The 24,131-nt window shown below is 62.7% G+C and overlaps 1 protein-coding gene across 1 annotated transcript; it reads left to right on the top strand.

Annotated features, from left to right (window-relative positions):
• Positions 1-12,383: 12,383 nt before the first annotated feature.
• LOC102562954 (sterol 26-hydroxylase, mitochondrial) lies at positions 12,384-24,046 on the top strand. Its single transcript, XM_059726308.1, has 9 exons — positions 12,384-12,635; positions 15,253-15,443; positions 15,777-15,976; positions 16,074-16,271; positions 16,605-16,765; positions 17,051-17,214; positions 19,881-19,962; positions 20,181-20,381; positions 23,406-24,046. The coding sequence occupies exons 1-9, from the start codon at positions 12,384-12,386 to the stop codon at positions 23,529-23,531; spliced, it is 1,575 nt and encodes a 524-aa protein (XP_059582291.1). The 3' UTR covers positions 23,532-24,046.
• Positions 24,047-24,131: the final 85 nt, after the last annotated feature.

Below are 24,131 nucleotides of genomic sequence, written 5' to 3'. Positions count from 1 at the left end.
TGGCTCTGGTCAGGGGTCAAGGGTCAGACTTGCCTCCTAAAACCTCCCAGCCAATCCAGGGGCCCCCTCTAGCACACCCAGTTCAGCTGGGGGACGATGCCAGGCCTGCCCCACAGTGGGCTCCATGGGGGACCTCCACCCTGCTGCACACACGTGTCCACGCATGCACATGCATGCTCCTGGGATCCGATTCCCAAGGCTCATGTGCGGATGGGCTGCCTCAGCTGACCCATGGCCCCAGTGCTGCCCAGTGCTCAGGGCTTCATTCCCAGCACACACGGGCCCCGGTACCGCTCACAGGGGGCTTGGGCACCAACGCCTGGCACATCACATGAGGACACGAGACCAGGAGCCAGGCCAGACTGGGCAGACCCAGGTCCATCCAGCCCTGTGTCCCATCTCTGGCACTGGCAGGGGTGGGTGGTAGAGGGGGGAGAGCAGCGAACTGGTCTCTCTAGGGTACTCTGTCCCCTGCCCAGCACCCTCCCAGCCTCCACTGTCACTGGGTTGAAGCTGCCCAAGGAAATATCTCTGCCCACGAGCCATGAGTAGATGGATCCTCCATGGATGTATCCAGACCCTTGCTGACCCCAGCTCTGCTTTCGGCCTCCATCCTATCCTGGACCAGTGAATCCCACTTGTTCACAACATGTTGCATTAAAAAGTATTTGCACTTGCTTGTTTTTAACCCCGTCCCCTGCTCATTGCAGCGGTGCCCCTGGCACAGGGGGAACAACAGCTCCCTGCTCCCGTGGTCTTCACCCTTCCTGATGTTATAGGCCCCTGTCCTCTCCCCCTTGGCCAACTCCTATCCACGCTGAAGACTCCTGGCCTTTTTTAGTCTCTCCTGGTCTGACAACAGCTCTAGGACCCTGCTCACGCTGGCTGCCCTTCTCTGGATTTTTTCCAGTTCAATGACATCCTTTTGGAGTCCCCTGTGGAGCTGAGTCCCAGCGGGAGCTTTGGCACAGCCGGGCACAGCCCACGTGGAGCCTGGGAGCAGGATTGCAGCAGCTCTGCCCCTGCTGTGCCCAGGGCTGTGGGATGGGGTGGCTAAGCCTGCCATGGAAAGCCTGTCTCCAGGCTGTGGACACGGGATGAGGCCTGGCTGGAGCAGGCATGTGCATGTGTGTCCATGCGTGTGGCTTTGCTAGTACACGGAGATGCATTCTCCCAGGGAGCAGTGTCGGTACAGCAGGACTTGGCATGTGCTGTGCCCAGGGTGCACACATGTGTGTGTCATGCCTGCATGTCCCATGCTCTGCATGTGGGCAAGCAGGCCTGTAGCCTGCGTGTGCACTAGTATCACAGGTGCACCGTGTCACCACACAGACACACAGGTCCTGTGTGTGTGTGTGTGTGTGTGTGTGTGTGCTTACACGCCTGTGGTGGGGATTCCACACACTGTCTCAGCACATGCCACCATGCGTGTTTACCATGTGCGTTATCCATGTGTGCGTTTGTGTGTCCACGTGTGTGAACAGGTGTGTCTGCCTTGCATTGCATGGTGGGCCTGGGCATGCATGCACTGCTGCTGGATGTGCATGTGCTGAGTGTGGCACGTGTGCATGCATGGGCAGGGGGCATGCCAGGGGACGTGCGTGCTCCTGGACAGGGGCAAGAAGCAGCCGGGGGCCGGGATGACCCCTCTTCCTCCCCAGGCCCCGGTGCAGGGTGCAGGGCGGGCAGCTGAGGTTCTCTCCACAACTTGCTCTGCTTGGATGCTCTCCAATCCCATTGGCCAGCGCCCGGTCACTGTGACAACAGGATGCTGTCGCCATGCCAACCCCCTGCAGAGGTTCCCTAGGATGCCCCATGGGCTGTGTGCACTATCCCAGAATGCACTAGGGCACCCCAGCACCCATCAGGTGCCCCACGGCAGGGACAGCACAGCCTGGGCTTGGTTTGCAGCTGCTGGCCTGCTTGTCCCGTGCCGGGACCCCTGCTCTGTCTGGGCAGAGACGGGCAGGAATGAACCCCGGGAACTTTCTCTTTCCCGTTCAGTGCGGTGCAAACCCTGCTCCTGTCCCCCTCCATCCTCCTGGGTGCCAGGTGGGGACCCCTGCCAGGCATGGGGCAGGGTGGGCAGCCCAGACCAGCCAGGGGGTCTTCCCCTCCCCTCCTCTCCCCTCTACCTCGCAGGGACACTGCAGCGATGGGTGCCCTGGTCACATTCCTCCCCACTTCAAAGGCCCCACAAATCACCCACTTTTCGGTAGAAGTCTGGGCATAAATCACCAGGGAGCAAAGGTTGCTCCCGGCTGCAGCCGCGCTGGGCAGGGCTGGGTTGCCAGAGGGCACTGGGCACCAACGGCACGGGTGCCAGGCCCAGGCCGTGCCCCCCTGCAGAGGGAGGGGAAACCCCCCAGGCTGAGTCAAGCTGAGCAGGGGGCAAATCCCTGCCTGCCCCCCCCAAGGCAGTGTAAGTGGGGGGGCAAGAGCTGCCAGCCAGCACCCTGCAGCGCTGAGTCCCAGCAGGAGCATTGGCGCAGCACGATATCCACGTGAGGCCAGAGCTGTCGTGCCCGGGAAGGGGAAGCCATCAGGGCCCGGGACTGGGAAACGGGGAACATGTGGGGACAGGAGAGATTCGGTGCTGAGCAGCGTGGAGAAGCCCTGCTGGCCCCCGGGTCGGAGGAGGAGCCGGTGTCGAGCTGAGGTCACTGCCGTGTGAGTCGCCATCAGCGGGTTTCAGAGTCAACATCCCGTGCCCCGGGGAGGAGGCGGTGGCTCTGCCAGGGGACCATCCCAGGTGCCTGCAGGCTCCGGCTGTGTCCGTCTGCCCCTACAAGCAGGGCAGCAGGCAGCCTCCTCTCTGCCTCCATGGGGAGCCCCTCTTTAGCGAGAGCTGGGATTGCAGCCTGGGGGTCCCAGGGGCTTGGGGCACTCAGCCCAGAGGGGAAGGGGTGCAGGGTGCGGCAGGGAGGGGAAGGGATCAGCATTGCAAATGCCAGCCAGCCCCTGGGCTGTGCAGCCTAGTGGTGCGGGGACCGCAGTGTGGCTGGGGGGGGGGGCATGAGAAGGACAAGGCTGCCCCCCTGTGGCCAGCTCTGGGCACTGCATGGGGCAGCAGCCAGGGGTGCAGGGGTGGCCAGTGCACCCCACCGGGGCAGCGCTGGGGGTCTGTGCCCCCGACAGGAGCTACCGTCATGCAGGGCATGGCCCTGCTGCCACCGCTGCCCCAGGAGCACCAAGGCAGGGGGTTGGGGGGGCGGGGGGCAGACCTAGCTGGAGGGACTCTGCTTGGAGCAGCTTCCAGGAGGGCTCTGGGGCCCCCCATGGGGACAGGGAGCTGGGGGGGTCACAGCCAGAACGGGGGGCTCCAGGCAAGGGGTCAGGTGAGATGGGGCAACCACAGTCCCCCCTGCCGTGGGTATTTCCACCCCCCCCCACCACAGAGATGCCTCCACCCTGCCACGTGGCCCCGTCATCCTCAGCCTTATCTCCCCAGCGCCCACCTGTGCAGCTGGCAGAGCCCCACCGAGGCAGCGGCAACAAGGCGCCTTTGTGCTGCAGGCTGGGGGGAGTGGGGATCCCAGCCCGACCCTGCCATTGCCCCCCCAGCGCTGCCTTGGGTGAGTGCCCATCTTCTCCGTGCCCCTTCCCTCCCTGTCCCCCAGCCCTGCCCGGCCTCGGCTACCCCAGGTACCCCAAGGGGAGGTGGGGGTCCCAGCTCCTGCTTCAGACGGGAACGGGCTGGGCAGGGAAACCCAGCCAACAAGGGCAGGGCCAGGAAATGCCCCCGTGCATTGGCTCAGCACTCATGTCCCCCCTCTCCTGTATTGCACTCCCCTCCCTTCCGCAAGGGCTCCAGGGGAAACTGAGGCACACAGCCACAGGGGCTCAGCCCTGCACAACACGGGGCTCGTGACGGTGCTCCCTGTGTGGGGTGGGAACATCCCTAATTCTGCCCCTCCCCGGCACCCAGAGGGACCCCGGGGTGCCGAGAGCCGCTGTCAGCGCCTGGCCCCCGCCCCCGACCTGGCAGGCAATGCCCCCCCACCCTTCCCGGCCCAGGCTAATCTCCCCGACTGACAGACGGGCCTTTGATCTGCTCTTCCCTTGCTGTCAGCAGCCTGCAGCAAGGCGCACGGGGCCAAGGGACCCTCCTCTGGATTTACACCCGCTGCAGCTGAGCCCCTGCACAGCTCCCCCCCAGACACGGGTCCTGCAACCATTCACCGGGGCAGCAGCTCCTCTAGTGCCCGCGCTGCCCGCAGGGACCTATCCACCCAGCCCCTGCACCCTCCTTCTGGAAGAAACCCCAGAAGCCAAGGGAGAATCCCCATTCTGTGCCAGCACTACAGGGCCCATGACACATGATAGAGCCATTCTCGCTCCAGCTAGCAGAGGGCCTGTTCCTGACCCTCGCCGCACACCCTGTTGCAATAGAGGAGCCGGCTGGCTTTGGTGGAGATGCCAGGGCCTGGTGACAGCCGTGAACCACCGTCCCCGGGTGAATGGGGGTTATAGTCCCTGGAGGCTGGGGCATGGGGCGGGTACAGTCGTGGGCACAGACGGGGGGACCAGTTGCCACGGGAAGTACAGTCATGTCTCTGGCTTCACTCTGCCCCCCAGACCACTGCTTGGAGCACGAGTTTGCCAGGTCTCTGCCTAGTTCCCGGGAGAGCACCATGATCCCAGCACTGTCACCGCTAGCTGCCCTCTCGCTCGCACACCCTGGGTCAGGCTGGATGTGACCCCGCAGCTCCCCGCCAGCCCCACGGCTCTGGGACCCTGAGGATGTGAATGCCGGAGCCGAGGCTGCGGGGGGCTAATGAAGACCGTGCCTGGATCCTTAACGACTGCCACCCCAGGGGGTTGGGGCACTGGCACCAGGGGGGACCTGGGAGGGCAGCAGCCTGGCCTGGCACTGCTTCCCGTGGCTGTGTGGCACCGTGCAAAGGAGCCCAGCTCCACGCTGAGCCTGGGGGACGTGTGCCCCCAGTGCAGCCCCCACCTACCCCCTGCCAAACTCCCCCAAATTCCTGCCCATCCTCACCCAGCCTGGCAGACAGCCGTGCCCCGGCATTGGCAGGGGGATACGTGGGGGGCACTCCAGGCCCCAGCGATGGGGAGAGGAGGGAGCAGGCGGCTGGGGAAGCGGCAGGAACTTCTCCAGAGCGACAGAGAATCAACCGGCCACGTGATGGCACCGTGTGTCAAGAGATGGGTCCCGGGAATGAACACCCAAAGCAGCCGGGCAGGGCAGGGACCCCGGGAGACGCTTCAGAGCCAGAGCAGGGTGCCCGCGGGAGACGCCAGGGCTGGGGGGACGCTGCAGCACGGGGGGGCCACGGAGAGGCTGAGCGGGAGGGTCGATGCTTGTGCTCTGCTGGGAGTGTCCCAGGCTGGGGCTGTGCTGGCTGCCCTCCCCTGCGGTTGGGGGTTCAAGCCCCTCCAGAGGTGCTGGGTGCTGGGGCTGTGCCCAGCTGTGCTGATGCTCCTGTTGGGACTCGGCCCTGCAGGGTCCTGGCTACAGGCTCTTGCCCCTGCTCTCTCTGCCTTGTGCGGGGGGGGGGGAGGCAGGGAGTTGCCCCCTGCTCAGCGTGGCGGCCTAGGGGGTTTCCCTTCCCTCTGCAGCGGGGGCATGGCGTGGGCCTGGGCTCTCCCCAGAGCCCACCAACCCCCCGGCAGCAGCAGGACGCCCTGTATCCCGAGATGAGGTGCAGGGGCAATGCCTGTGTCGCGCAGACCTCGGAGGTGCATGACACTATCGCCACAACAGCCCCGGGCATCGCCCCCACCCCTCAGAAAGCAGGGGGGGCTGCGGCAATGACGGCGGTGAAGCATCCTGGCAGGGGTGCTGCAGGCAGGGTCCGTAGAGCCATTGCCACGTGGGCTGTGGTGCCACAAGCTGCTCTCACGCGGCCGGGGGAGCTGGAGCTGGCTGGCACGCGTGCTGTACCACGGAGGTGGCGCAGGGCCTGGGCAGTCCCGGTTGCATGTCGCAGCCCCACGCTGCCAGGCACAAAGGACCCGCAGCCTCCTTCCCCCACCCAACCTCCAGCACCGGCCAGCACTGCCCATGGTCATGGCCACGGAGGCTCTGCCCGCACTGGGGACAAAGGTCCCTGCTGCGAGCCCTTGAACCTGTCTGTCTGATAAGGGGAGTTAATGATCAGCGCGAGGGAACGCCACCCCCGCCACACTGCCGCCTGCTCCGCGCAGGCAGCCCGGGCACGGTGGCACATGGCTGGGGCAAGGCCTGGGCTGCTGCACCCCACAGGACCGGGCGCGCTGGCTCCATCCCGCACCCGGCTTCCTGCACCCAACCTCCTTCCCCCATGTTGGGGTGGCCCAGGGCTGCCGTGGCCTGACAGCAGCCCCCCCCATCCCCCTCTTCCTCGTTGCTGTCTCCTCCTTGGCTCCCTCCAGGCTCAAGTCAGTACCTGGATGACCCTGCACTTGGTGGCTTGAAACCTACCCCTGAGTGAGACACAGGCTGTGTGCCTGAGTCCCCCATGTACACACATGTACGTGCACCCCCCCCCAAGGGAATAGGGGGCAATGCAGAACAGGGGGGGAGGCCAGGCTACAACAGACAAGCAGGATGCTGGGGTTAAGGGACTTGCCCAGGGACATCTGGGAAGGCAGTGGCAGAGCTGGGACCATTTCGTTTTCCTGTTCTGGGCCTGGGGGGAACAACAGCTCCCTCTCCCTTGGTCTGTAGCCTGCGAGATGTTATAGACCTCTATCCTCTCCCCCCTCGGCCAACTCCTTTCCAAGCTGAAGGAGCAGGGGGTAGCTCCGAGCCCGGGGTCCCAACATGGCCTGGAGAAGAAGGAGGTGGAGACCCACAGGGCTCAGACACTTCAGCTGTTGTTCACCGGTAGCGGAGCCCGTGGGCTCAGTTCGGAGAGCAGGGACGCTGCCTTCTCCTCCTCCGATCCCCCAGAAGTAGCGACAAGGGAAACAAAGGCTGCCTGGGCAGCGTTCGGGCTGGGCACGGAGCCGGCGGAGGGGAGGGGAGGGGGCAGCTCCATGCAGCCAGGCGACCGGGCCAGCCGGTCTCGGCCTCCTGCGTTGGCTTCGCTCCAGGTTGGCAGCACACGAGGCTGAAAGAAACACGGCGGGGAGTGGAGGAAGGACCGCGAAGCGCTGCGGATGCACAAGGTCACTGTCCCCGGCACAGACGAGGGGCTGGGAACAGCTGGGCCAATGCTCCTGCTCTTCAACGTTTCCGGTGATGGAGACTCCACAGCGTCTCTAAGTGCCTCTTCCAAGGCTTTGCGGCCCACATCTCCAGCACCAGCCCTGCCGGGACCCTCCGTGCTGGAGGAACAGGGGAAAACCCTCCTCCGACCCGGGCACTCGCCCTCCGGCTCCGCTCTCTGCCCCGGGACATGGGAGATGGGGCAGGACAGGCCTGAGGTGTCCCCCAGGAAATGGCAGCTCTGATACTTCTTGTGTCCCATGTGCAGGACATTGCACTTCACCTTGTTGACTCTCTTCTCAGTGCCCATGGACTGTTTCTGCAGTCTCTGCAGGTCCTGGTCCCTCCCAGCCCAGCAGCTCAATGATTTCTATGGTGGTACTGCTGCCATCCGCCAAGCTGCTGGAGAAACCCAGGGGATTCCAAGGATCACCCCAAAAACCCAACCCCTGGTCACCGCAGAGCCCCCTGCCCCGGACCCTGTTGCCCTGCTCTGGTTTCTGCATCGCCGACTTGTCCAGTCCTTGTTCCTCCTCCCTTCAAACCTCCCTGGAAGTCGTATCAGGTGCATCTCCACCAGCCTGGATCCTCTCTGCTCCTTGTATTTGGGGCAACCCATCTCTGGTGCTCTCTTCCAGGAGGCAGAGGGAAGCGGGAGAGAAGCAGAGACCTTGTTCACCTAAACAATCATAGGATCCTAGAGCCACAGGGCCTGCAGGGAGCTGCGGTGTCGCATCCAGTCCTAAGGCAGGATTGGCCCCATGCAAACCCATCGCTGCGCCTCGACCCTCCTGCACAGCACCCTTCCAGCCTCTCCTTGCACCCTCCCGTGCTGCAGGGTCCCCTGGCCTGGGCGTCTCCTCGTGGCTGCCCTGCTTGGGCCATGCAGAGGTGTCTCTTGGTAAATATTCCCTGTCTGGGGCTCTTGAAACCCAAAGTTTCCCTTCCCGCAGGTGCCCCCAGCTCAGCTCAGCTCAGCTCAGCTCAGCAGACGTCTGCAGGACAACACAGCTCTCCCTTCCCTGCTTCTGGATGGGCCAAGGGGGTAACGCTGCTGCCTCCTGCTTGGGTTCGGAGACACCCAAAGCTTCCAGTGCCACTACATGCACATTGACCCACAGCCATTCTGGGGCCGGAGTCGGCAGGGCACAGGTCTTTGGAAGGTGCCCTGCTCCCGGGGCCCTTTCTCCTGCTTTATTCTTCCTGGACAGATTAGATGCAGCGCTGGCCACATGCCAACCCTCCCTCTTGGTTTCACAAGCAAGGCTGGGCCTATTGCAGGTGAGATCTCCCTCTGGATTTCAGCCCTTGCCAAGATTTCCTGTGTTCTCTGCTGCCGGAGGAGGTGCCTCCCCTGGTACACCACGTGCCCATTCCCTGGGCAAGTCTTGGGGCCGGAAAAGCTCATACACGAGCCTCAGATCCATGCCAACATACCATGGCTGCAGGCACGGCCTCTTCCAACCTTCCTGCGCTTCACGACAGCTCATCACCTCCTTTTCCAGAGCACCTACGAGCAGCCCTGAACTTGAGAGGGCCTGGTCGGGCCACGCTGCTTGAGAAGCACAGAAAGAGGCAGTTCGGGAGTGCAAGCAGCCGTCCAGAGTCATAGAAACGAGGTTGAGAAGGGACCTCGGGAGGTCACATCTGGTCCAACCCCTGCTCCAAGCAGGACCAGCCCCAACTACATCAACCCAGCCAGGGCTTTGTCTACCTGGGTCTTAAACACCTCCAAGGATGGAGACTGCACCACCTCTCTGGGTAACCTGCTCCAGTGCTTCACTACCCTCTAGTAAGATTTTTTTTCCTAATATCCAACCTCAACTTCCCTTGCTGCTCCTTGTCCTGTATCTGCCCCCACTGAGAACAGCCCAGCTCCGTCCTCTTTGCAGCCCCCCTGCAGGGAGGTGAAGTCTGCTGTTCAATCCCCCTCGGTCTTCTCTTCTGCAACTAAATCAGCCCAGGTCCCTCAGCCTCTCCTCACCAGTCCTGTCCCCCAGTCCCCAACCATTTTCATCACCCCCCACTGGACTGTCTCCAACGTGTCCACATCCTTTCTGTCGTGGGGGCCACAGCTGGACACAGCACTCCAGATGTGGCCTCCCCAGTGCTGAATAGAGGGGAAGAATCACTGCCCTTGATCTACTGGCAGTGCTCCTGCCAATGCAGCCCAGGATGCCAGTCGCCTTCTGGGCACCACGGACACACTGCTGGCTCCTGTTCAGCTTCTTGTCCCCTGTCCACCCAGGTCCTTTCCTGCAGAGCTGCTGCCCAGCCCGTCACCCCCAGCCTGCCCCGGTGCAGGGGATTGCTCCTCCTCAGTGCAGCACTTTGCACTTGTCCTTGTTGAACCTCAGGAGATTTCTTTTGGCCCAATCCTCCAATTTGTCCAGGTCTCTCTGAATCTCAGCCCTTCCCTCCAGCATATCTACTACTCCCCCCGGCTTGGGGTCATCTGCAAACTTGCTGTGGGTGCGCTCCACCCCACCTTCCACATTGTTGATGAAGATATTGAGCAAATATCTCCATGGCGCATGGAGCAGAGAGGAAGAGGAAGGTGCAACCAGCACAACCCAGCAGCTGGGACAACTGCATAGCAGAGCACAGGCATTGCAACACCTAGTTTACCCCACATCCAGTGACGGCCCAGCCTGTCCTTGAACCCTCCGGACCTACCGCAAAGGACCTTGGCAGGAGCAGGCTTCCCTGATGGCTGAATGACCTAACAAAAAAGGCAGTTTGCAAAAACACTGGTTCAGAGAGAACAGGGGAAAAAACAACCCAGGAGCTGTACAAATGGAGAAGGACAAAGACATGGCTTGGAAAGCAGGGATAACAAGAGGCAAGCTGTAGCGAGGGGCACCCCGACTCCAAAAGCTGGGGCGCTGGTAGTGTGGGTTGCACGTCCTGTGCCGTTACTGTTGTCTGGGTGTTTTCGCTGAGCCGGGCCAATGGCTAGAGAGCCTCGCTAGCGCCCTGCCCCTGGCCTAAGAGACAATGAACATTTTGGAGCTTTTCCCACCAAATACGCTTGCAATCGTTCTTTCTGCATCTCACCCGAGCTGCAGGAGCCAAGTGGCAGACAACGGAGCCCAGGGACCTGCCTGAACCCAGAGACGCAGCACAGAGGAGGGTGGGGGGACACTCCCACGGGACCTGCGTGCCTCACATCAAAGCAGCAGGAAATGCATGGAGCCGGCACCGGGCCCTGCAGAGGTCTGGCACGCTGGGCAGATCTGGGATTTCAAGAAGCAGGGTGCACAGAACAGGAGGCACGGTTTTCTCCTGTCAAAGAGAACCCAGAAGCTTTCCTAACAGGTCAGGGGCTCGGCATTGGAGACCAAAGCAAAAAACAAGTCGAACTTTATTGGCACACGCACTTATTTGCTAAAATATTACCTTTAAGAACAAAAAAAAGTCGAAAGAGTCCCAAGATCTGGTGTGATTAGCCCTGTAGTCTACAGCTCCATGTACATCTCTTATTCAAATCCGTAAGGCAAAATCTAGCTTTCTTGATAAGGCCCCTAATACTTCACTGTGGGTGCATCTACATGAGACGCGAACTGCGGAGTAGCCTCATAACACTCTGCAGGAACGTGCGGGACAAATATCACGCTAATCTGCCACTGTGCAGTAGTATTCAGCTACTGCGCTGTAAACGTCACTAAAAACCCATGTGCCGGCGCTACTGCGTGGTAGTGTGAGTTACTGCCCGTTGACCTCGAACTCGGTTCTCCAAGTACTAAACGTAATGTGCGGTAACTACGATGCATTAATGACTGCAAACACGCCAAGTGAGTCATTGCTTCTCCCGACTGGCGCTTGTTGGCTAGAGTCTACGGGGCTGGCAGAGAGAAGAGCAGGGAGGGCTGGGACAGGCGCCTCCAGCAGAAAGGGTAGTTTGGAGGGTGGAATATCAAGAGCGTTAAAAAGGAGAGAGGGCTGCTCACGCCAGCGGAATAGGAGATACGAGCAGGAACGGGGAGATGATAATGAGCCGGCATGTCATAAGCTGATGCAAAATAAGGGTTGGGAGGGAGCTCAGGAGGTCGCATCTAGTCCAAGCCTCTGCTCCAAGCTACATCATCCCAGACAAGGCTTTGCACCTTGTCCTGCCATCTGCCCCCGCTGAGAGCAGCCCAGCTCCATCCTCTTTGCAGCCCCCCTGCAGGGAGGTGAAGGCTGCGATTCAGTTCCCCTCGGTCTGCTCTTCTGCAGACTCAGTCAGCCCATTTCCCTCAGCCGGTCCTCCCACATCACTGGTACACCTGAGCTGCAGGTAGGTTGGAGGTAGCTGGGCCACAGCAATGACCGTTGCAGCCGTACAGGATGCATTGATTTACTGACCGATGAAACACAGGAAAATTAAATGATTATATTTCCAGGTCAGGCTGCAGTCAGCCAAGACTTGTCCTATTCCAGATAGAGATATTTCCTTCTTTTGTGGCCAGCCCAGACCTCCACGTGACCCCCGACCATGTCCTAAATTTATGCTGCCTCAAGCATCCTGTTAGTCTGCAATCAATCGTATCTGTGCTATTATAATTTGTTCCCTGTGCGTGTTCCTCTCTCTTCACTACTGTGGATAGGTCCCGACATATCCCCTCCGTGCTAGGGCTCAATGCTGGCTTCAAATCGTGTTGCTATTTCTAATACCCTGGGCGCATCTACACGTGCACGCTTACTGCACAGTAACCAAAATGACTGTGCTGTATGGGTGCGTGTCTACACATGCACACCATTACTGCACGGTAAATACGGCAACTTCCACTGACTCGTGTGTAAATGCGATCCCCGTGTCCTGCAAGTATCAAATCAACGCCCAATCAGTTACTGCGCAGTCAGCTGTGTGTGTGTGGACTGCGCCTGATGATGAAGGGCGTTTGAGCCGGAAAGCTGGCAGAAAAAGATACTTTTGCAATTTCGTAGTTGGGCGAAGGAAAGGTATCATCTCTGCACCGGCATCAGCTCTGCAAAAAGCAGCCGGGTCCTTTCCCTTGTCCCGCCGGGCCCCCAGGCCAGGGCATTTCTTGTGCTCCAGCCTCCAGGTGCCCGGGCTCTGCCATCCTCCCGCCCGGGGCGCCGGCGCCCGCGCCTGCCCCCCGCGCAGGGCACCGGGTCGGTGTGCAGGGGAGGATCCTGCCGCGGGCTGGACCTGGCCCCGCGGCCCCGGGATGCGGCTCCGCCCCGCCCCGCCCCGCCCCGCCGCGCTCCTCCCGCTCGGGCCATGGCGCTGCGGGGCCGCGGCTTGGTCTGGGGCTGGGGCCGGGGCCGGGGCCGGGGCCGGGACCGGGGCTGCGCGGCGCTGCGGGCCCCGGGGCCGGGGCGGAGGAGCAGCGCGGTGGGGGCCGGGGCCGGGGCCGGGGCCGGGGCCGAGCGGCGGCTGAAGGGCCCCGAGGACCTGCCGGGCTCGGGGCTGCTGGCCGGGCTGTACTGGCTCTTCGTGCGCGGATACCTCCTGCACACGCACCGGCTGCAGGTGGGCGCGGGCGGGCCCCTGGCACCCTCCCCGTGCCCTCCAGCCCGGGCACCCCGCGACCCTCCCCGTGCCCTCCAGCCCGGGCACCCCAAGACCCCTCCCCGTGCCCTCCAGCCCGGGCACCCCGCAACCCTCCCCATGCCCTCCAGCCTGGGCACCCTGGCACCCTCCCCGTGCCCTCCAGCCCGGGCACCCCGCGACCCTCCCCGTGCCCTCCAGCCCGGGCACCCCGCGACCCTCCCCGTGCCCTCCAGCCCGGGCACCCCAAGACCCTCCCCGTGCCCTCCAGCCCGGGCACCCTGCAACCCTCCCCGTGCCCTCCAGCCCGGGCACCCCACAACCCTCCCTGTGCCCTCCAGCCCGGGCACCCTGTGACCCTCCCCGTGCCCTCCAGCCCGGGCACCCTGCGACCCTCCCCGTGCCCTCCAGCCTGGGCACCCTGCAACCCTCCCCGTGCCCTCCAGCCCGGGCACCCCACGACCCTCCCCGTACCCTCCAGCCCGGGCACCCCACGACCCTCCCCGTACCCTCCAGCCCGGGCACCCTGCAACCCTCCCCGTGCCCTCCAGCCCCGGCACCCCCATGCCACCCTGGGACCACTCCTCATGCCCTCCAGCCCAGGCACCACGGGACCCTCCCCATGCCCTCCAGCCTGGGCACCCTGGGATCCTCCCTGTGCCCTCCAGCCTGGGCACCCCCATGCCACCCCGGGACCCTCCCCATGCCCTTCAGCCTGGGCACCCCGCGACCCTCCCCGTGCCCTCCAGCCCAGGCACCCCGCGATCCTCCACATGCCCTCCAGACCGGGCACCCCCTGGCACCTCAGGACCACTCCCCATGCCCTCCAGCCTAGGCACTGCCCTGGTACCCCAGGACCCCCTGCCCATACCCTCCACCCTGGGCACCCCCTGGCACCCTGGGACCCTCCCCGTGCCCTCCAGACCAGGCACTGCCCTTGTACCCCAGGACCCCTTGCCCGTGCCCTCCACCCTGGGCACCCCCTGCCAGCCTGGGACCCTCCCCATGCCCTCCAGCCTGGGCACTCCAGGACCCTGGGACCCTCTGCCTGTGCCCTCCAGCCCAGGCACCCCCTGGCACCCCAGGACCCCTCCCCATGCCTTTCAGCCCAGGCACCCCCTGGCACCCTGGGATCCTTCCCCGTGCCCTCCAGCCCAGGCACTGCCCTGGTACCCCAGGACCCCCTGCCCGTGCCCTCCACCCTGGGCACCCCCTGGCACCCTGGGGCCCTCCCTGTGCCCTCCAGCCCGGGCACCCCAGGATCCCGGGACCCCTCCCTGTGCCCTCTGGCCCAGGCACCCCCTGGCACCCCAGGACCCCTCCCCATGCCCTCCAGCCCAGGCACCCCCTGGCGCCCTGGGATCCTTCCCCGTGCCCTCCAGCCCAGGCACTGCCCTGGTACCCCAGGACCCCCTGTCTGTGCCCTCCACCCTGGGCACCCCCTGCCATCCCAGGATCCTTCCCCGTGCCCTCCAGCCCGGGCACCCCTATACCACCCTGGGACACCTCTCCATGCCCTCCAGCCCAAGCACCCCCCTGGCAACCCGGGATCCTTCCCCATGACCTCCAGCCCGGGCAACCCCCTGCCACCCTGGGACACCTCCCCATGCCCTCCAGCCCGGGCACCCTCCTGCCACCCCGGGACCCCCTGCCCATGCCCTCCAGCCCGGGCACCCTCCTGCCACCCTGAGACCCCCTGCCTGTACCCTCCAGCCTGGGCACTGCCCACCCTGGGACCCCTCCCCATGCCCTCCAGCCCAGGCACTCTCTTTGCCCTGGGCCAGGAGCCCCATCCTGGGGCCCCCCGAGCACTGGGCTGGGACCTCCGTCAGCCTGGTTAGGGGCCCCTGCCTCAGTTTCCGCAGGGGGGCACAGGGAGGCTGCCCAGTCTCCCTGGCTGTGGGGGGCACCGGGCGCCCGTGGGAAACTGAACCCCTTGTTTTCTTCTGGAACAAAGAGGCTTCAGGGAGCCATAAAGCCCCAGTCAGACCGGCTTGGCGGGTGGACAGGGGGGCGGCATGCCAGCCCCGTCCTGGCCCAGGGGCAGCTGCAGGTCACGGCCATGGGGCTGGCAGAGACCTGCAGGGTCACATCCAGCCCTCGTCTCTTCTGCTCAGCCGGGTGCTAGGGGCTGGATGCTGGAGGCAGGGCCAGATCCTGCTGCTCCCTGTGGGCCCTGTCCTCAGAGCAAGACGAGGGAAGACTCATGCCCCGCACCCCCCCGACGGCCCAGGCAAGGCCTGGCGCGGGGGCCCAGCCAGCTCCGCTGAGGCTGCAAAACTGGTTCCTGTGGCTCTGGATGTGTTTTTTCCCTGGCGCTAGAATTGCAGCCGGAGCTGGGGGTAGGGGAGGCACCGGCCAGGCAAGGCAGGTCTGCAGGAACCTGAGCCATGGGGCTGGGCACGGCCGCATGTAGGGGTTGAGCTCCTGGCCCCGTCTCCCCCCACGCCGGGTGGAGCCGAACCTGTCTGGGCTTCACGCCTGCGCCTGGGTCTCCTTGGCAGCCTGAGCCTGCGATGCCTGGCACCCTGGAGCGCCCGCCCTGCCCTGCGCCATCGGTCCGGTGCAGCCGGTCCGTATCAGTCCCTCTGCCTTGCAGCTGATCTCCAAGCGGGCGTATGGGCCCCTGTGGAAGTCGTCCCTGGGGCCTTACACCAACATCAACGTGGCCTGCCCTGAGCTGCTGGAGCAAGTGCTGCGGCAGGAGGGCAAGTACCCGGTGAGGAGCGATATGGCGCTGTGGAAGGAGCACCGCGATGCCCGGGGCCTGCCCTACGGCCCGTTCACTGAGTGAGTCCGGCGCGTGGCGGCCTGGTCTGGCCCTGGCTGCTCGGCTCCAGGCTTGGGGAACAGGGACGGGGCCCCCAACTTCTCTCAGGGAGTCTGGCTCCTGCTTCTCCCTGCGGGCACGGGCAGTACCAGGTCCTGAACCAGGGGGATGGTGGATGCAGGGTGCCCAGGCCTTGTCTACACTATGGCCCTGGGCGCGGTGATAAACCCCACTGCTGCAGACGCAGTGCGCATCACCTGCAGCGGAGCCCCGTCTACACTAGGGCTCATCTCAGTCCAGGCGCGGGGGGCTGCCGTGGGTGCAGCTCAGTCTGATGCTCGTGCCCCGTGCAGGGATGGGGAGCGCTGGCACCGGCTGCGCCAGGTGCTGAACCGGCGGATGCTGAAGCCGACGGAGGCCGTGCTCTACACCGGGACTATCAACGCCGTGACGTCCGACCTGCTGGGGCGGCTGGAGGCCGAGCGGCGTGGCAGCCCTTCAGGCCGGGGCGTGGGCGACGTGGCCAGCCTGCTCTACCGCTTCGCCTTGGAGGGTGGGTGCGGGGCCAGGGCGGGGGCCAAGGCCGGGGGGCCCTGCTGGCCATCAGCCCCGTGGCCCTGCCCGTCCCAGCCCCTCCCTTCTCCCCCCAGGCATCGCCAGCATCCTGTTCGAGACCCGCATCGGGTGCCTGGAGCCGCAGGTGCCGCCCGAGACCCAGCGCTTCATCGCCGCCATCGGCTGCATGTTCCGCGACTCCGTCTTCGTCACGGCCCTGCCCGCCTGGACCCGGGCGCTGCTGCCCTTCTGGGACCGCTACCTGCGCAGCTGGGACACCATCTTCGCCTTCGGTCCGTGCCAGCGCGGGGGAGGCTGGGTCATAGGCCCAGAGGCAAAGGGAGCGGCGGGGTCGCATCCAGCCCGAGGCAGGATCAGCCCCATCCAAACCCTAACCCAGGCCCAGGCCGTGGACCCGCTGCAGGGGGAGGGGAAACCCCCCAGGCCAGGGGTGGGGGCTTGGGGACTCCTGGGATCTGGCTGTGCCTGGGGGGGTCCTGGCTGGACGGGACCGGTGCGAGTAGGGTAGGGGGGATTGCTCCCAGCTGGGCCCTGCCTGCCCCTGCCTCAGTTTCCCTCGTGCCCCTGCCTCAGTTTCCCTCCTGCTGCTCCCCCCGGGCCCACAGGCAAGAAGCTGATCGACCGCAGGATGGAGGAGCTGGCGGCGCAGCTGGAGCAGGGCCAGGAGGCCTCCGGCTACCTGAGCTACCTGCTGGCCTGCGGCCACCTCGCACCCACACAGGTCTACGGCAGCGTGGCTGAGCTGCTGCTGGCCGGCGTGGACACGGTGCGGCCCCGGGGACCCCCGTGACCCCCTCCCCAAGCCAGGCTGGGCCCAGCGGGGATGGGGGACCCCTGGGGCCCGGGCTCCAGGGACCCGACCTTGGCCCTGCTGCCCAGGGAGGGCTGGAGGGGACTGGTCCTGGCTGGGCTGCATTTTGTGGAGGGTCTGCTCCTAGCTGGGCCTGCCTGCCCCTGCCTCAGTTTCCCTCCTGCTCTGCGCTGTCTCAAGTATCCAGGGGGAGGGAGATGGGGGTCAGGACAGGGCACCCCTGACCTCTCTCCCCCCCAGACATCCAACACGCTGTCGTGGGCTCTGTACCACCTGGCGCGGGACCCGCAGGCCCAGGCCGACCTTCACCGCGAGGTGACGGGCATCGTGGGGGGGCAGGTCCCCGATGCCCCCCACCTGGCGCAGATGCCGCTGCTCAAGGCCATCGTCAAAGAGACGCTCAGGTAGGGGCTGGGATGCTCTGGACCTGTCCAACCCCCAGGGACCACGAGCGCACAGGGGGTGGCCTTCACATGCTGCCTGGGAGGGAAACTGAGGCAGGGGAAGCAGGAGGGAAACAGAGGCTGCTCCCTGCATCTCCCATGCGGCTCCAGTACCAGGGTTGGGGGTCAAGCCCCTGCCACCCCCGAGCAGCCTGGCACGGCCCTGCCACTCACCTTCCTCCAGACCCCAGGAAAAACAGGCACTGTAGTGACCGGCCTGGCCCGGCCCGGCCCCGGGGTCACCCCCTTAGCGTCAAACCAGACCAGAGTGACCCGCTGGTGGGTGCCCGCCTCGCTACGGCGTCCGTGCGATTGCCACGCGTGTCATGTCCTAGGTCACGTCTCTCCGAGCAGACACGCACAGCTCTGTTATTGCCATACATCCTGTTTGCTATGTTAGATACATTATAGCAGATCTACACACTGCTACATATTACTGCTGGGTGTATTATTTGCTAGATTATATATATTATAGCATATATATTGCTATATATTATTTGCTAGATTATATATAGTATATCATATATATATATTGCTAAATATGCTTGTTAGATATTTTATTTGCTAGATGATATAGTAGCATATATACATATTGCTATATATTATTCCCATCTATTTTATTTGCTAGATGATATATATCATAGCATATATATATATATATTGCCTAATATAATTGCTATATATCTTATTTTCTAGATTATATATTCTAGTATGCATATATATGTATAGCTATGTATCACTTGCTGGATTGCTTATATTAAATATATTGCTGTATATATTCTTTGTTACATTAGATATAGCATAGTATGTATATTACTATATATATTATTTGCGAGATTATATATGACACATAGCTATACATATGGTATGCCATATATAATCTCGCAAATAACATATAGAAGTAACATATAGTTATATATATGGTATGCTATTGCTATATGTTATTTGCTAGATTATATATGTTAGATCATATGTATAATTGCAGGATTACATTTGTTATATCATATATATTTTGCTCTATATTATTGCTAAGTATATGATTTGCTAGATTATACATAAAGTTTAAAAAACCCCAACACACCAGGCCAAAAAGAGTCGAGATAGCTGGTGGCCCGAGTCCCGCAGTCATTAGAGGCAAATGGACGTCTCTTCTTTAGTTCATAACACACGTCGCCTTCATGCGTGCCCTGACGGCACCTGCAGCACTTCACCGCGGGTCGTGTCTGCCCCCAGGTTCGCAGGCCCACGTGTAACAGAGCTGGGGGTGCGCTCTGTTACTCACGGGGGCGCAGGCAGCAGCAAAGCAGCCTGCAGCTGCAATCCCAATTAGGCAGAACCGCCTGATTGGAAATAGGGCCCAACTGTTTCCTATAAGAGCAGGGCCCTGAGCAGTGCAGCCGGCATCCTGCTGCCAGCAACCGGAGGACACCACCCGGCTGAAGCTGCTGCTTATGAACACCCTTGGAGGTCTGGGGGGGACTATGGGGATGGTAGGAGTTTCCCTGTTCTGGAGCATGACATACAACTACACCCTGCTGGGGTAGGATAGTCTGGTGGGGCTGCCCATGGTGGGGTGGTCCCTGGAAATGCCAGGCCAGTCGTCTTCCCAGTGAAAAGCAAGTACCGGGCACCTTGTAACCCCGGCCCCCACAGCTCAGGTCCCAGCAGGGGACCAGGCTCCCTGTGAGCTCTGAGGTTTCAATAAGAGAGCTGGATGTGAGGCCCCAGTGTGAGCATGAAAAGACCACGAGGGTCCCAAGTGGGGCTGGGAGCCCTGAATGGTGTGATCAAGAGCCCAGTGTGAGGGCATAGGGATTGCAAGCTCCAGTGAGGAGTGGGAGTCCCATGTGAGACTCTGGAGCATGGGTCCCAGTGCGAGGGCACAGGCTCATGAGCCAGGTGTTAGGTCAAGCAAGTTAAGGCTGGGTTTCAGGCTGGACAGGCTATAGGGGGGTGTCAGGCCATGCTGAGCTGTCAGGCCAAACAAACTTGGGCTAGGTGTTAGGCCATGGATGCCATCTGCGAGGCATGGGACATGGTATAAGGGAAGGTTCGGACCCATGTATAGACCCTTGGCATGAGGGCAAGTAAATGGGCAGCCTCCCGCCTGATTGACATCTTAATCGGTATCATCAAAGGCATGGCAGGCGAGGAAGGCGGGCGGTTAGCCCAGAGACAAGCGGGCAGGCCAACGACTGACCGGCCCAGGGTTGCCGACTTGTTATATCACACCTGAGTGAACGTTTCTAGCTAAAGCTGGTGGACCGGGCTGGGAGGTGGCAGCCAGCAGAGGAAAGGCTGGTTGGGGCAGGAGAACACAAAGAGCTTGAACAAGGAGAGAGAGGCGTTCACACCTGGGAGCGGAGATTGGTTAGCAGTGAGCCGTGAGGCTGGGTGAGGCCCTTGCTGCTGCCTGGATAGAAATGTGGCTGCCTCTGCCAGCAGCTGGGGTTAAACTTTGGGTGGAGCTGGAATCGTGGCAGGGGCCACAATTGCATCATGACACCCCCAGGATAACTGGCAGATAAGGGGCAGGGGAAGAAGAGGCAGGTAGGAACATGCCCAGGGATGCTCAGGTTGGGGTGCTCTGGGCTCCCCCTGCCATGTTAACACCCCCATTCCCACAGGCTCTACCCCGTCGTGCCCACCAATGCACGGATCATTGTGGAGAAGGATGTCGTGGTGGGGGACTATCTCTTCCCCAAGGACGTGAGTGTGGGCTGGGCCTTGAAACAGGAAGGGGGAGGGAGGACTGTGCATGGACATGACACCTGTTTGGCACCATAGAGTGTCCCAGCGTGGACAGGCCAGGGCTGAACCTGGGGGTGGAGGAGGAAGGACTGGGGTAGAAGGGGCTGTGGGTCAGGAGCGAGGGGCATCGAGGGCTGGGAGCTGTCCCGATGTCACGGTGCCCTGCTGCCCTGCAGACGCTGTTCGTCCTGGCGCACTACGCAATGGCTCATGATGAGCGCAGCTTTCCAGAGCCAGAGCGCTTCCTGCCCCAGCGCTGGCTCCGGGCCGGGGCCGCCCCCCACCACCCCTTCAGCTCCATCCCCTTCGGCTACGGCGTCCGCGCCTGTGTTGGCCGCCGCATCGCCGAGCTGGAGATGCACCTGGCCCTGACACGGGTGAGTGGGGGGGCCTCTACTTGCATGTGCATGCACAAGTATGTGTGTGATGCATATGTATGTGCATGTGAATGTACTGGTGTGCACAAGTGCATTCAAATGTATATGTGCAATTGTGCCTGGGAAGGCACTTGTGTGCATGCGCATGTTCACAGGTGCATGTGTGCCTGGGCATGTGTGGGTGTTCACATGTGCACTTGTGCATGGGTGGTTGTGCGCAGGCATGTGAATGCCTTTGTGTGCATGTGTGTGCTTTCACACACGTGAGATTGTCTGTGCACAGGAATACATTTGTGCAGGTGTGTGTTCCTGCGTGCACTTGTGCATCTGCGTATGTGTGTGTTCAGGTGCATGTGCACACATTCCTGTTTGAATGTGCTCCTCTATGCTGGTGTTTGCATGTGCACGTGTGCACATTTCTGCGTTCACACGTGTGTGTCCATCTGTGGGTCTGTCCGGGTGCATGTGTGTGTGTGGCCACATCCAGCCCTGACACAGGCCCCTGCAGTGGCCGCGGCCTGGACAGAGCTGGTGGCTGGGAGAAGAGCCCTGCAGGCGGGAGTTGCAGGAGGGGAGAGGACCCGTCTCTGGGGACAGGACCAGAGCTCAGCCCCAGCTGGGTTAGGAAAGGAGGTGGATGGGGCTGGGATCTGCTTGTGGAAGAGCCTGGCACCTTCTGGCTCCAGGAGGTCCAGCTTGACCTCCCCAGGCTGCCAGGCAGAGCGGAGGAGCGGGGTCAGAGCCCCAGTGCTGCGGGGTGGGGGGAGCTTTGGGGTTGCATCCAGCCCGAAGCAGGAGCCACGCCATCCAAACCCCCCAGACAAACCCTGGGCGTGACCTCGGAGCTGCACAACACCCCCGACAGCCCGGGGCATCACCCCTGCCCCGGGATACAGTGGGGCTGCAGCCACCAACATCCCCTTGGCAGCAGTAGGTTGGTGGGCGCTGGAAAGAGCCCAGGCCGTGCCCCTGCTGCAGAGGGAGGGCCAAGCTGAGCAGGGGGCAAACCCCAGGCTGCCCCCACCCCCTCAAAAGGCAGCATGAGCAGGGGGGGGTGGGGGGCAACAGCCTGTAGCCAGGACCCTGCGGGGCTGAGTCCCAGCAGGAGCATTGGCGCAGCCCCAGCCTGGGCTACAGCCAGCAGCCAGAGCCTCTTGGGGGGCTTCACCCCCCTGACCCAGGAGGCAGCCAGCACAGCCCAGCCTGGGACACCCCCCAGCAGAGCACGGGCATCGCTGCACCTTGGCCCTCCCGCCCAGCGCCCGTCCAGCCTCTCCTTGCACCCTCCTGTGCTGCAGTGTCCCCCAGCCCTGGTGTCTCCCTGCTTGGGCCATGCGGAGGTGTCTCCCCAAAGCCAACCTCAATCTGCCTCAACCCCTGGCTCTGCATCCTCTCCTCTGGGTCAGCCGGGCTGGGGTGTGACCCTTCCGAGGCTCTAGCCAGCTGGGCCTTGCTGTGACCCCCACTTCATCCCCCTGGCAGTGGACACTAGGTGGGAGCTGGCTGCCTCATGGCTGAGACCTGCTGCTGCCCATGGCCCCAAATGAAGTGCAGGTGGGGGTGTGCTCTATATTAGCTGTTAGCTCACGCGGAGGAAATCTGGGAATTGCAGGCTCAGAGACTATAGACTCACAGACGAGGACTGGAAGGGACCTTGGGAGGTCACATCTAGTCCATCCCCTGCTCCAAGCAGGACCAGCCCCAACTCCATCATCCCAGCCAAGGCTTTGTCTACCTGGGTCTTAAACACCTCCAAGGATGGAGACTGCACCACTTCTCTGGGGAGCCTGCTCCAGTGCTTTGCCGCCCTCCTGGCGAGAGTTTTTCCTAATATCCAACCTCTTTTCCTTGCTGCAACTGGAGCCAATTGCTCCTTGTCCTGCCATCTGCCCCCACCAAGACCAGCCCAGCTCCATCCTCTTCGCAGCCCCCCTGCAGGGAGGTGAAGGCTGCTATTCAACCCCCCTCAGTCTTCTCTTCTGCAGACTCAATCAGCCCATTTCCCTCAGCCTCTCCTCGCATGTCATGTCCTCCAGCTCCCAAATCATTTTCATTGCCCTCATCTGGAGTCTCTCCACTGTGTTCACATCCTTTCTGTCATGGGGGCCCACAGCTGGACACAGCACTCCAGATGTGGCCTCCCCAGTGCTGAATAGAGGGAAGGAATCACTTCCCCTGACCTAGCAATGCTCCTATCAATGCAGTCCCGGAAGCCGGTAGCCTTCTCGGCACCACTGCTGGCTCCTGTCCAGCATTGGGGACAGGTTACTGAGTGCATCAACTCCGTGCTTAGCAGTCAGCAAAGAGGCAAAAAGGTTTGGGACAATGAAGAAGGGAACTTATGAACACAATAGAAAGCATCATGAGGCCCCTTCATAAACCCATAGGGCGTTCACACCTTGAACCCGGTGCCCAGCTCTGGTCCCCGCAGCCCCAGGAGGAGAGAAGAGCTGGAGAAGGAGGCTGGGGGCTGCGAAGGGGCTTCCCTAGGAGCAGAGACTGAGGCCAGGCCTAGGAGAGACACTGGAGGGGACAGGAGCAGGGTTTGCATTGCACTGAATGGGGGAGGAGAAAGTCCCCGGGGATTCATTCCTGCCTGTCTCTGCCCAGAGCGAGCGGGGGTCCTTGCACAGGACAAGTGGGCCAGCAGTTGCAAACCGAGCCCAGGCCGTCCTGAATGCTACGTGGAGGGGACAAGGGGGGACTCGTCCCAGACGTGGCAGAGCTGGGAGTGCAGCCGGATCCACCAGGGACTGGACATGTGTGGGGAGGAAAGGGGCAGGGGGAGCGCTGGGGCAGGGAGCGAGGGGCACGGCCTCTGCACCAGCCCTGCGGGACCCTCCGTGCTGGAAGAACAGGGGAAAGCCCTGCTCGGCCCCGGGCACTCGCCCGCCAGCTCCGCTCTGCCCTGGGACACGGGAGACGGGGCAGGACGGACCCGGGGCTGAGCCGGCGCAGGGCAGCTTGGCAGTGCCCATGCTGGAGGTGCGAGGAGGGCACTGATGGGCATCTCTCCCCCCACAGATCATCCAGAACTACGAGCTGCACCCGGACCCCCGCGGCGGGGAGGTGCACCCCCTCTCCCGCATTGTGCTGGTGCCCGACAAACCCATCAACCTGGAGCTCGTGGCCCGGGCGCCAGTCCCCTGAGTGCAGCCAGCCTTGCCTGGGACCCTGGGGGTCCTGTCCTGGCCCAGGGGACAGACCCTGCCTCCAGGGCAGTGTCAAAGGGTCATTTTAACCCTTCAGGACCAAGCTGGAGGTTACCTGTGCACCCCCTCACCCCCCAACCCTATGCCCGCTGCTGTGGAGGGCTCCGACCCTCTCCCAGACCCAGAGGGGCCCCAGCTGGCACCGGGACAGGGCTGGGCTTTGCAAGTCCTCCAGCCGAGCCCTACACGTGACCTGGGCGCTATGTGCCCCATAGGGCCCTGCTGTGCCCAGGGTGGGGGGCAGGGGGTACTACCAGCTGGGAGCCCCGATGCCTGGGTTCTCCTCCAGCTCTACCCCAGATGGGCTGACCCCATGCAACCCTGGGCAGCTCTGGGTCTCAGTTTCCCTGTTGGCCAGCAGTGCCGCTAGCCCCCGTGTGCAAGCCGTGGGGAGAGGGCACTGCCAGACCCTGCAGGATTCAGCCCAACAGCAGTAAACCACCAGTGCCCGAGGCCCGCCGAGTGTGTGCGATGCTCTGGGAAGGGGCAGGGGAGGGGTCTCGGGGCTGGCATGTGCCTTCGAGGCAGCCCCAGGCCT

Source organism: Alligator mississippiensis, chromosome 4, assembly GCF_030867095.1.
Source record: "Alligator mississippiensis isolate rAllMis1 chromosome 4, rAllMis1, whole genome shotgun sequence".
Lineage (NCBI taxonomy): Eukaryota > Metazoa > Chordata > Crocodylia > Alligatoridae > Alligator > Alligator mississippiensis.
This window is presented reverse-complemented; position numbering and strand designations above follow the sequence as displayed.

Bases quoted from the DNA above. Each gene is read 5' to 3' on its own strand.
- LOC102562954 (XM_059726308.1), top strand. From the start codon at position 12,384: ATGGCGCTGCGGGGCCGCGGCTTGGTCTGGGGCTGGGGCCGGGGCCGG. The intron at 16,766-17,050 runs GTGCGGCCCCGG...TCTCCCCCCCAG, and splicing joins TGCTGGCCGGCGTGGACACG to ACATCCAACACGCTGTCGTG. The intron at 20,382-23,405 runs GTGAGTGGGGGG...CTCCCCCCACAG, and splicing joins TGCACCTGGCCCTGACACGG to ATCATCCAGAACTACGAGCT.